The sequence below is a fragment of the Eptatretus burgeri genome, chromosome 4, assembly GCF_056783735.1.
Source record: "Eptatretus burgeri isolate ZD-2024b chromosome 4, Ebu_testis_v1, whole genome shotgun sequence".
Lineage (NCBI taxonomy): Eukaryota > Metazoa > Chordata > Myxini > Myxiniformes > Myxinidae > Eptatretus > Eptatretus burgeri.
The window spans coordinates 34,238,908-34,252,418 of record NC_140964.1 but is presented as its reverse complement, the minus strand read 5'-3'; the positions used below and the strand labels follow the sequence as shown (position 1 = coordinate 34,252,418).

The window sequence follows — 13,511 nt, the reverse complement described above, 5'->3', positions numbered from 1 at the left end:
CGAGCGTCAGGCTGTCCTGGACTCGTACAGGGCGCGCGTCGAGCAGCGGGTGCAAAAAGCGGCCTTTCCGAGGAGGTCGGATCAGGAATGATACACGCCCACTTTCGATCCGTCCTATCCGCAAGCGCGGGGCGATTTGGCCCCGCCTCCAGGCGCGTCGGAGTGGAATCGATATATTCAAATTCGAGGATCAGGGGAGGTTCACGCCCACTTTTCCTCCGTCCAATGGGCGAGCGTGGCTCCGCCCCTGAGCTCATCCTGATCCGGAAATTCTGCATATGGGTTCTCCTGCCGTACTATAAAGCGCCGAGCGCGGCGAATTCAGTCAGTTTTGGGCTCGGGCGAGTTGGAGAGGTGTGGCGGCGGCGGATTGTGGCAGCAGCAGTCAAGACGGGTCTGGAGGAGAGTCAGTCTGTCGGGGTTCGGAGTCTGTCGGGGAGCTGCAGAGAGGGGAAGCCGGGAGCGCGGTCGACGCCGCAGTGGAGTCGCTCGTCGCGCGACCCAAGCGAGCCAGCTTATCCTCTTTCCCCAGAGCATCAACACCCCCTTTCCCCCCCCCCACGCTGAGATAGTGCGGAAAGGGGGCCCCGTTCCCACCCCATTCCAAGCAGTGCCAACGAAACCCACGGAGGAGCGCGGAGTCGGGGCACCGCCGCGACATTTGCGGCTCATCACAAGACGGGTAGGCTCCACCCAGACTCGGCCCACATGCCCGTCTGCCCCCTTGGCGGTGAGGGTGGCCCTTTTCTTTGCTTTTGAGTATATGTGTTGTCGCTGCGCCGTCTGTAAAGTAAAACTGTGTAGGTGTTGCCGTGTGCTCGCATAGTCGGTAGTATCTCTGCATTGTTGTGTTTCTTTTGCAATTGCTTTTGGTGCATAATTGTTATAATTGTATATGTGTGCTCTCCGTGTGCCGCGGAATAAATGTGCCTTATGTTGAACTGTTTTTCCCGTTTCGCTTCGTCTTTTCTTTAATTGAATCTCCATCTTACTTCACGTAAAGGGTTGGTAGTGGGCTAAATATGCTCCGATAATTAATCGGAACCATCGAGGTTGACGATAACACCGCTCGGTTATCCCGATAGTACGGAACGGGTCGCTAAAGTGGCCCGTGTCCGGAGTCGACTTGCGGCGAGGTGCGATCGCCCGGTCTACCCTCCGTGTGGGTACTTAGGTAGGTCGAATTTGGCGAACAACCCTATCCCACGCGGGGGCCGATTGGTACGATCGTGGTGAGGCCGAAAGGCCCACCCGTGACTAGTTCCTGGCGTTAGTCCGAGAGGGTCGCGACAGAATTGTCCGTCCGGTGGGCGACGTGCCGCGATTCGAGTTACATGGCCGCTCGCACGCCGGCGGGCGCGATCAGAACATATATATATATATATATATATATATATATATATATATATATATATGTATATATATATATATATATATATATATATATATATATATATATATATATACATACATACATACATACATACATACATACATACATACACACACACACACAAATGAAAAGCACAGTGAGGCGGTGCTTTGGTGAGGCGGTAAAGCCGTGAGTCAGTCAAGGAAGCCATGAAGACGATATGCTTATTAATCACGTCCTCTATGAAGGTTAATTCACCATGACCCTAAAGACCCCTAAAGAACCAAAAAGACCATGAGGACCCAAAAGACCCTGATGATCCAAAAGTCTCTGAGGACCCCAAAAAATCCCAAGGACCCCAAAGACCCAAAAGACACTGAAGACACAAAAAGACGCTGGAGACCCAAAAGTCCCCAAAATCCCCAAAGACTCCAAAGACACTGAAGACCCCAAAGATGCAAAAATCCCTGAATACCCAAAAGACCCCAAAGACCAAAAAGACCATGAAGACCCAAAAATCCCTGAGGTCACAAAAGTTCCAAAAGACCCTGGAGATACTGAAGACCCAAAAGACCACAAAGACCCAAAAGACCACAAAGACCCAAAATCCCCAAAGACCCAAAAGACCACAAAATCCACGAAGACTCAAAAGTCAAGGACCCAAAAGTCACCGAAGACCCAAAAGTTACCAAAGACCCCAAACACCCAAAAGACCATGAATACCCAAAAGACCCTGATGACCCCAAAATCCTCAAAAACCCACAAGTCCCCAAGAACCCAAAAGTCACTGAGGACCCAAAAGTTACCAAAGACCCAAAAGACCCAAACACCCAAAAGTCACTGAAGACCCAAAAAAACCTTGAAGACCCAAAAGACCCTAAGGACCCCAAATACCCAAAAGACCGAAAAAGACACTGAAGATGCAAATGACCCCAAAGACCCTCTAGACCCCTTTAAGTAGGTTGCCGAGATATAGCTCAGACAGCAGAGCACTGGTACGGTTCACCAGAGGACCTGACTTTGATTCCAGGTCTGGGCACATAGTTTCCCACATCTACATATCATGTATGTTTGCCTGTTCATTTACTCAATTAAAATACAATTATATAATGAATTATTTTCTCTGTCTTTTTTTCAGACTCTGCTCATTTTGGTTGGTAGCAAAGAGAAAATCCCCATGTGGCAAAGAGAAAAGTCCCACATGGCAAAGAGAAAAGCCCACGTGGCAAAGAGAAAAGTCTCATGTGACAAAGAGAAAAGTCCCACGGGGCAAAGAAAAAAGTCCCACGTGGCAAAGAGAAAAGTCCCACGTGGCAAAGAGAAAAGTCCCACATGGCAAAGAGAAAAGTCCCAAGTGGCAAAGAGAAAAGCCCCACGTGGCAAAGAGAAAAGTCCCACGTGACAAAGAGAAAAGTCCCACGGGGCAAAGAGAAAAGTCCCACGGGGCAAAGAGAAAAGTCCCACGTGGCAAAGAGAAAAGTCTCACGTGGCAAAGAGAAAAGTCCCACGTGGCAAAGAGAAAAGTCCCACGTGGCAAAGAGAAAAGTCCCACGTGGCAAAGAGAAAAGTCCCACGTGGCAAAGAGATAAAGTCCCACGTGGCAAAGAGAAAAAGTCCCACGTGGCAAAGAGATAAAGTCCCACGTGGCAAAGAGATAAAGTCCCACGTGGCAAAGAGATAAAGTCCCACGTGGCAAAGAGATAAAGTCCCACGTGGCAAAGAGATAAAGTCCCACGTGGCAAAGAGAGAAAGTCCCACGTGGCAAAGAGATAAAGTCCCACGTGGCAAAGAGATAAAGTCCCACGCGGCTTATGGAAAAGCCGCACACGGGGCAATAAAGAAGAAAAGCCCCGATATGGCAAAGAGAAAAGTCTCACACGGCAAAGAAAAAAGCCCACGTGGCAAAGAGAAAAGCCCCACGTGGCAAAGAGAAAAGTCGCACGTGGCAAAGAGAAAAGTCCCACATGGCAAAGAGAAAAGTCCTACGTGGCTTATAGGTCATGTGGAGGTGGGTCGGTTCATTGTTTCGTTGTGCAGATCACCAATCTAAACGAAATTCACCCTGTACATTCATGAGAACACACCATTGAAATTCCTACTTGTTTCCATATGCACAAGTTGACACACCGACAGTTATTACCATTTGAAATTACCACCGTGAAGTGGGCGTGGCGTGTTTCTAATCGCGGAGGAAACGACCAGGAAACAACAAATCAAGATGGCGGTGCCCATGGTTGTCGTGTGATTTTGAGTGATTTTTGGTCTTCCAACAACCAAATATGCGTTGTTTCACACTTGGGCGGGGAGGAAGATGATAAAGTGACGCAATTCACGGATAAGAGCTGGCGTAAGGTATGCGAGTGTGCGAAGGCTTGGTGCGATGCCACAGATAGTGAAACTATCAACAAATGCCGTTTGCTGGCTGATCAAATTATGAAACTGCTGCCAATGACTGATCCTCCTGCGGATGCCGGCTCTCACCGGTTCTGCTATGCGTCGTTTTGTAACAAGGATCATATAAAACGTACTGAAGCCAGGAAAAGGAAATCAGACGCCAGCACTACTGCAGTTTCTGCTAGAGCCAGTGAGGTGGTGGGCAGACTAGAAGAAGAGGGGCACTCATACCACAAAATACGTAGAAAATCCCTCAGAACCTCTGCAGAAAGGGTGGCTGGCAAATCAGCTGGTGTACTGCCAAGAATTTGTGTGATATGCCAAAAAAAACAAATTCATCCGTGTCAAAGGAAAATCTCAACGTGATCAGTTGTCCCTGGCAGAAACACAGGATAGAGGAAAGCTGAGGGAAACTGCTGAGCAGAGGAGAGATGAATGTAATGTGAGAATAATGACAAATATAAAGGATAGAGACTGTGTGGCGCTGGCAGTTTGTTATCACCATAAATGTTATTATGAGTACGTGAATGACACATACCACAGACAGAGTGAAAGTAAACTCCAAACTCAGAAAGTGAACTATGACTCAACATTTGACATTTTCTGTGATAAAGTAATCCAGGTAAGACTCATTGATGGAAAGCAATCTATACATATGAAGAAGTTGAGTGAGATGTTCAATGACATACTCAGAGTATGCGAAGGTCAGGATAAGGCCAACTACCAGGCAACAAGACTGAAGCAAAGACTGCAGGAATGGTACCCAGACATGATTTTCTCTCGTCCACCAAAAATGTCTGAGAGCGAAGTGGTGTACATGAAGGACATTGATATTGATTCCATTGCTCAGGCTGCTGTTGGAGACAGTAGCTCTACAACAGAAACAGAGTCAACTTCAGAGGATGAAGCCAGCCAGGGTCCACAGCAGGGTGACTCAGACCTCAATTTACATGTTCTATACTTGGGAGCACTCATGGTGAGGGATGACCTGAACAAACACCAAAGTGTGGACATTACATGGCCCTACTTGGAAATGGTGGAGCTAGCACTGGAGCTTATATGGGCAACTCGTACTTCGAACTGGCGGAAACACCTTGCGATCACGAGAGCGTCAATGCCCTGGAACTTTGCGTACGATCACCTAAACTATGCAAGGTACTTACCCGTTTACTGGCTGGAAATGGCCGGGCTCGAGCACTCCCACCCAGACACCTATCAAGCGTTCATGGATGGCAAATGGACTGCCCAACGGCATACTCGTTATGGATTTAGTAGTGTTGCGTGTGATCAGATCATAGAGCAGACTTTAAATAGGGACAGCAAGACCAGTGGAGGCATCATTGGTTACACTCAGAAAAGCACAGCTGTGAAGAAGTGGATCCTGTCCCAATCAGCACGTGCGAAAATCGCAAGGAAATGTGAGTCCATGGCAGGTATCCACGACGAGCCCAGAACGAGAAAGGATTTGGATGTGTCGAGCTCGAAGAAGAACGAAGCAGTGGTGGTACAAGTGATGGACACAGTACTTCAAATGTTTAACCCTTTTTCCGGCGCTCACCTTGAACTCGCCAATATTAGTTCAGGTGTCATCGCACCGACAGCCACTTCCACGGACTTGATGAATGCGTATGTCAAGGGAGAGAATACTGTCGTGCAATTCATGCGTGATCGGCTTCTCTCGGGTGAGGTCCCATTCTTCAGTCCGATTTCGAAGGCCAAATTGGCAACTTTCTCGAAGGCGAAAGGCAGGTCGGCGACTCCCCACCAGCAGACGCCGAAGGTTGAAATTGCGAATGAATATTGTCTTTTCACACGACTGCTGTTGATTGGTGAGTAAAGCAATGTAACACTCCACGATCTGCTCGCATACCCACTGGCGAACATATCTTTCCCGCTGGCATCCGGTGATGGTTCGATTGCTAAGACGGACAAAGCCAAACTCCGCAACCATATACTGCAACTGTGGCCGGATTGCCGTGTGGACGCTCGGCCTATCCAAGGTGCAACAATTGTGGATGGAATTGCCGTTATTCAGGCGATAAAGGCTGGTTCACTGCAAAACACTTTCGGCAAACTGGAAGAGATGGTGCTCAACATCGTAGTGGCCAAAGCACGACATAACCAATCTTCGAGACTGGACGTGGTGTTTGATACTTACCCAAGTATCAGCATCAAGTGCCTGGAGCAGGCCAGACGAGAGGGCAGAGTGGGCGATCTTCAGGTGTGAACCATCTACAGACGTGATCAAGCCCTTCCAAAACAGTGGGCCAATTATCTCGTGAGCGGAGCCAACAAGGAAGCGTTGATAGAGTTCATCGTCGAATCGTGGACGAGAAACATCTCTCCATCAAAACTGGGCGACATGCTGTTGTATGTCAGTCATGCCGGCAAATGTGAGAAAATCAAGGCGTCGAATGGTCGCATGACTGTGTCGTCAGTACCTGAACTTGAATGTGACCATGAGGAAGCTGACACGAAGCTCCTGCTACATGCCGCTCACGCGGGACAGAATGAAGAGTCGGTGCGCATAGAGAGTTTTGACACCGATGTGTTTGTGTTGGTATTGGCTCACTCAAAGTCGATTCGGGCGCGAAATTTCCATCTGGTCACAGGAAGTCCCAAGGACATTATCGTCGTTGACATTAGGAAGCTGAGTAATGCCCTGGAAAGTTCTGTCTGCGATGCATTGATAGGTTTGCACAATTTCACGGGAAGTGATAGCACCAGTGCATTCCATGGTAAGGGCAAAACAAGGCCATTTGACTTGATGATGAAGGGTCCCCATCTCATCACCTGTTTCGGGAGCATTGGTCGAGAATTCACGCTAGATCGGAATATCATTCACGACCTGGAACAATTCGTCTGCGCCATGTACAAACAGCCGACCATGAAGAGTGTGGATGAGGCTTGCTACAAGCTATTCTGCAGGCAGTCGCTGGGAGAACAGAAGTTGCCGCCTTCAAGCGACGCTCTGATGCTGCATTGCAAATGTGTGAACTATCAGTCTGCGATCCACCACCGCGTGACTGAGAGGTTTATAGAAGCCCCTTCTCCTACATTTCATGGATGGGTGGAACGCAACGGAGCACTGATTGCTCACTGGCTGAACAAACCACTCGCACCGAAGGGACTGTTAGAGGCAACGAAATGTAATTGCAAGAAGATGAAATGCGAGACCAACCAGTGTTCTTGCCGGTCAAAAGGACTGTCCTGCGCAGAGTGCTGTGGGTGTCAAAACTGCGCCAATGATGAACAGACCCGTGCAGAAATGGAACATATGGATGATGAAAGCAGAACTGACAATGATTCTGACGACGAACTGTGAATGCGGGTGTCACACTGCTTTTGCTGTGGTGATCTACTACACAGTAGTATTCAGGTTGGTTAGCATGTAATAGTTGACTTGAGTTTTGTAATAGCAGCAGTCAAGAGCCTAGTTCAGCAACCGCTTCAGAGCAAGAAATACTGGAGTTCTAAGACAGTAATCCTCTTGTGGCGGTTCTACATTTCATCAGGCTGAGTCGCGCAGTCTCTTTGTCTTTGATTTAATCCGTAATAGCCAATATAACTGTCTTTAATAGGTGCTGTAACTGCCTTTAAGAGTCAATGTAACTACCTTTAATAGCCAATGTGGCTGCCTTTTAAGCAAAAAGTTGCCTTGGTCAACTTGAAGGCCTGTCTGGTTGGTCCAGACGTTTTCGGCCGGTAAAAATATGTAACTGCTTGGGTTTACGACCTTTAATTATAAACATCTTTAATAACAGTGAATAGGGCTCTGTATAAACATATTGTATCATTTTAAGACCTCACAAGAGTTTTCTTTGACGAACATATCAGTCTAACCTTAATTCTTCATTTCTGTGTCAAAATTGTGCTTTAATGTTTGGTGTATCTTTAATTGCCAAAAATGACCAATTGTGTCACATCCTCGACGTGGAAACAAGTGGATTTGGACTCAGCGTTTAAAATTCTTTAAGTATGCCAAATTTCATCCAGATTGGTGATCTGAACAATGAAAATCATTTTCTGAAGGTAATAGCAAGTACCTCCACATGGTCTATTATGGAAAAGCCGCACGCGGCAAAGAGATAAGTTCTACGTGGCATCGAGAAAAAGTCCCACGTGGCAAAAAGAAAAGCCCCATGTGCCAAAGATGAAAGTGCCACATGGCAGAGAGAAAAGTCCCACGTGGAAAAAAGAAAATTGCCACGTGGAAATAGAAAATTACCACGTGGCAAAGAGAAAATTGCCATGTGGAAAAAAAAAGTCCCACGCGGCAAAGAGAAAAGTCCCACGCGGCAAAGAGAAAAGTCCCACGCGGCAAAGAGAAAAGTCCCACGCGGCAAAGAGAAAAGTCCCACGCGGCAAAGAGAAAAGTCCCACGCGGCAAAGAGAAAAGTCCCACGCGGAAAAGAGAAAAGTCCCACGCGGCAAAGAGAAAAGTCCCACGCGGCAAAGAGAAAAGTCCCACGCGGCAAATAGTCCATGGGCCCAGGCCAGAAATTCCACTTGTCGGTACCATCTAAGGAAACCAATCCCAGTTATGATTTTTGAATTGGTGTATATATATATATATATATATATATATATATATATATATATATATATATATATATATATATATATATATATATATATATATATATATATATATATATATATATATATATCATATTTTGATGTGATAACCATTGCAGACTCGCAGCTTATTGGTAGTTATCATCTCTGGAATGTACCCACCCTCCGCATAATGAAAGCGAAAAGGCAAACAAATCTGGATATCCTGAGCTGTTATTGAATGATATTACCTTCATGGGATGTGTCAATCGTCCATTGTGTGATTTTCTCCCAAAACGTCAATATCTCAGAATGGTAAAATGGTAAAAATGCAAAATACATACACTAAGCTGCTCTTCTGGAACGATTATCACATATTGAAATAATCATATAGTCCCTGCCAATAACTTAGTAGCCCGAGAGTTTGGTTTCCCAGATGGTACCGATATATGCCTGGGCCCATGGACTAAAAGAGAAAAGTCCCATGCGGCAAAGAGAAAAGTCCCACGCGGCAAAGAGAAAAGGCCCAGGTAGCAAAAAGAAAAGTCCCATGCAGCAAAGAGGAAAGCCCCACGTGGCAAAGAGAAAACTGTGTCTATGACAACAATTTCATGCCATTGTTATCAAATGGGATTTTTTTGTTATTTTTATTTTTGCCAAACCTCAATAATTTTTCAAGATATCACATTGAAACTTGTACAGCTTATTTGGATGCATGTGTAGTATATGCTTATAAAATCTGGTCAAAATTAGTTAAAGGTCAAGGGCATCCAAAACATGTAAACACCTATTCGCCTGTAATTAGAACATGCATCAACCAAATTTGCTATACACATCATTTCATCATGAAAAACACTTGATAGGTCCAATTTTCGAAGTTACCAAATTGTTGTTTCCACGGCAACTATTGCATATTTGGATTTTGCAAGTATCGTGTCGTGTTATGCATAAGACCCCGAAGAACCTTCATATATGGGGTTTTTAATCACTAACTATAGTTCTTCTTCGAAGCGGACCACCATTGTCCATAAGGTAAACATGTACCACGTGTAACGGTCCACATTTATGGGAATTTACAGGGAATTATGGCGCAGGAGGCCATTCGGCCCATCATGCCTGCACCACACCAATACCAGATTTAATCAATCAGTTGATACCCCTTCCCTTCGTGTGCAGCCTTTTGGCTGCTTCACTGGTACTCATTTCACTGACCTCGGAAAGATGACAGGCTGAGTCAACCCCCTGGTGTTAATTCAGCGGTAAACGGGCCTTGAACTCAGGACTCTCGGATCCCAAGGCACTACCCTAATCGCTAAGTCAACACCAGGTTTGATCACTTTACTATGAATTCCCGTTTCTACCAATACACACTTCAAAAAATTGCTCATTTAAGGTGAGACATCCACGAACTTGTCGGAGACGGGTACCCTGTTAGTGTCATTGAACAGTCCAAAGCAATTCTCTCTGGAATAAGCAAGCAAAACAAAATATACTAACCACAATAAGCCAGTTTCAATAAACTTAATGAACTTGTTTTGTGTCATAAATCTAATTACCAGGCTCCAACTTGAGTAGAGGCTGATTACATGAAGAAGAAGATTCTTGTGGAAAGCTGTCACCATGATAGCTGTGCCTTAAAACAGGAGCTGCCCCATTGTGATGATGTCGTAATTGTAAACTGCTTGTAAAGCCCCACAGTCTGTGGCAAAGAGAGACAAAGTCCTTGCTGAGCTTGTATTCAACTGCAGGTGAAATATGCTTGAAGTGCAACGGAAACTGATCAAAAGCAACTTATCAACAAGATGAACAATCCGACAATGAACAGACCAGTCAACAAATTAAAATCGGCCAACCAACTCAACATCTCAGTAATCAAGCATTAAAATAATGAAGTCTTCATCAAGCTATTTATCTTTTCAGTGATCAAGTCATCTTAAAGAAAATAACAGACAGACTGGACCAGTTTTCGAATAAAATATCAATCAGATGAGTGTGCAGATACGTGTGCATACAGGAGAGCCATATATATATATATATATGTACACAACTAACAATCTATTTATTTATTACATTGAGGAAAGGCTAATCAGTACATTGTGTGTAAGTCAGCGAAGGGAGGTTACAAATAACAATTGCATACAACAATCTACCAGAAAGTCAAATGCATGAGTCTACCATGCGTGAGTGGGTGTGTGGCGTGCAAGTGTGCAAGTGTGATGGTGTTCCTTTCCTCAGAAGGAGTGATATCAATTACATTCTCATATAGTTTACTACATCCCTGTTCCTGCATTTTAATTGGATGTTTGTATCATGACGTTCATTTATAAACTTCTTGTTGTTAGCAAATGCATATTGGACTGGGATTTAATTCTGAATTCAGCATGCTGGTTGCATAATTACTGAGGTTCAGCTGTTCCTCTGACCAGTGTCTCTTTACATTAAGACAGGAATTTGGGAATTTGTTCATGGTGTTGGCGATAACTCTACACAATTAATGGTCGCACATGGGAACCCCATTTGAACGTTTGAAGGTTCATACATTGACGTATTGCCCTACCTGCTAAACACCACGGTTATATTCGAACACAGGCTAGAGAGCTCAGATGCAATGCAGAGTCTTCCATGGCTCGGCTATCCTTCCAGGATAGTAATTAATTATGGTATTCCACATCTGTACAATAACATTAGATGGTTGCACAATCCCACTTGAGTAGTATGAGTCACCAAATAAGCCACAGAGTATCAGAAGCCGATCAACAAAGAGAAAACGTCTGAATGGATATTTTTCCCTGGAATGCCATGAAATGCATACGTGGAATTTCATGAACATCAGGTGAAAATAAAGTAGCAATACTGTATATAAAATAAGATGAGTTTTAATAATAAAACCGAGACTAAATTTTACAATTGTCGATCGCCCTGAGGGAATGATTGTCTGGAAATCCCATCCCTGATATGAATTAAGGTTGTTCACCTCCATGGAAGTACATTCATCGTAACACAGCCCGCCTTGAATGGCAAGATCCTCATAGATGTTCCTCACATTTTTTACCAAGTCTGATCAAGACGTGATGCATTACAGCTGCTGAACAATTTACCAGATTACACAAGTTAACTCCGTGTGTGTGTGTGTGTGTGTGTGTGTGTGTGTGTGTGTGTGTGTATGTGTGTATATATATATATATACACAAGCAGAGGATGCTTATGAAGCAGACAATGAACCATGCTTCCCCATTTTCTCAGGTCGCTCACCTGCATTTGATTTTTCATTTGTATATTTTCATTTGTTTATATTTTCATTTATGGTTGCTTATATCTGGTGTTGGCTTCATGGTTAGGGTGGTGGGCTTGGGATCCTCAGATCCTGAGTTGAAATCCTGTTTGGCTGTTGAATTAATACCAAGTGGGGTTGACTCTGGCTGTCATCCTTCCGAGGTTGGCAAAATGAGTGCCAGTTTGCTGATATCCTGTGTCAGAGTGGCGACCCGTCCAGGATTGTGCCCAATAGCCCAGGAGACTGCTTAGGCAGCAACAATGCTCTGCACAGAGTATGGTCTCAATGTTTGGATGGATTTACGGATGCTTACTGATGGTTCTGTGATTTTTCCTGGTGGATCAGCTGCAATGTCCATCGACAGACAAAATTACTGTGCTTCCCCATTGTCTCGGGTTGCTCACCTGCATTTTTTTCATTTATTTATTTTTATTAATGTATATTTTCACTTATGGATCATACATTCCAATGGTTTGGTGATTTTTCCCGGTGCATCGGCTTCGATGTCAAATGGCACGCAAAATTTCAGCTTTCTACATCACCCAGAAGGTACTGCTCTTTAATATCAATCAGTGAGTCAGTCAGTGAGGCAGTGGTGGTGAGAATGAGATATATATATATATATATATATATATATATATATATATATATATATATATATATATATATATATATATATATATATATATATATATATTGTTGTGGTTACCAAATTCACAAACCACCATTCAGGTCCCTTAGGTGAGATATCTCTGTAAGTATATGTGTAGTTAGGCCCAAACCTGTTGTTTCGAGGGAATAAATGTCATTCAGTCGGGTCTCTCTTCAGGATAGCCGTTTTTCTTTTACTATCTTTATTTTGGACCAGCCGCCATTACAACAACAACCACCAACCACAACGCTGCTTCACAACAACAACCACCAACCACAACGCCACTTCACAACAACAACCACCAACCACAACGCCGCTTCACAACAACAACCACCAACCACAACGCCGCTTCACAACAACAGCCACGACCTTTACCGTCACAACTCGCCACCGTCGCATCGCCACCATTCTCGCGCCACTTGTGGGCACCGATACTGGACTCGTGTAGGGCGCGCACTGAGCAGCGTATTCAAAAACATCACGGACTTTCCGCAGAAAACGGATCAAAAACGACTCACGCCCACTTTTGTTCCGTCCAATCGGAGAGCGTGGGCGATTTGGCCCCGCCTCCAGGGCGTTGGAGTGAGGTCGCGATATGCAAATTCATGGATCAAAAAGCATTCACGCCCACTTTTCCTCGGTCCAATGGGGAGCCAGTTAGAGGTGAAGGGTCGGAGGCAAAGGGTCAAGGGTGAAATAACGAAGCCACGGGGCTTATATAAACGGCTGCGTTCGTCAGTAAAGAGTTGTGCGGAGTTCAAGAGAGTCGTCGGTGGAGCTGGAAAGAAGTGGGAGAAGTCAAGAGTGAAGAGTTGGGACGAGCCAAGAGAGGAGACGGAGAGGGCGATTAGACGGAGCTGTGGAGAGGTGGCGGCGGCGAAGGCGGACGAGGGGGTGCTCGCGTCGGTGCCGGGAGCTGCAGAGGGAGAGGCCAGCAACGCGACCGAGGTCGAGGAGGAGACGCTCGGCGCGGGACCCGAGACAGGGTGATATCCGCCATCCCCCGAGCATCAACAACCCCCTCCTGTTTCCCCCCGCGCTGAGATAGTGCGACAAGGGGGCCCCTTTCCCACCCCCTACCAGACACTGTCCGCGAGGCCCGCGGAGTTGAGGCGCCACCGCCGCTCCGCGTCTCATCATCAGACGGGTAGGCCCGACACGGTCTCGGCCCCAGGCCCGCCTACCCCCCTCATCCTGGAGGGTGGTTCTCTTTTCTTTTGCTTTGGGAATATGTGTTGTCGGCGCCGTCTGTGAAGTAAAAT

At 45.7% G+C, this 13,511-nt stretch overlaps 1 protein-coding gene across 6 annotated transcripts in view; it reads right to left on the bottom strand.

Moving 5' to 3' along the window:
* LOC147027773 (voltage-dependent L-type calcium channel subunit alpha-1D-like) overlaps positions 1-13,511 on the bottom strand; it is a 518,308-nt gene that overhangs the window by 19,331 nt on the left and 485,466 nt on the right. For all 6 annotated transcript variants that reach the window (XM_085877381.1, XM_085877383.1, XM_085877382.1 and 3 more), the window contains one exon: positions 9,880-10,022. In XM_085877381.1, coding sequence (XP_085733507.1) covers positions 9,880-10,022 — 143 coding nt within the window. The remainder of the gene's footprint in view (positions 1-9,879; positions 10,023-13,511) is intronic.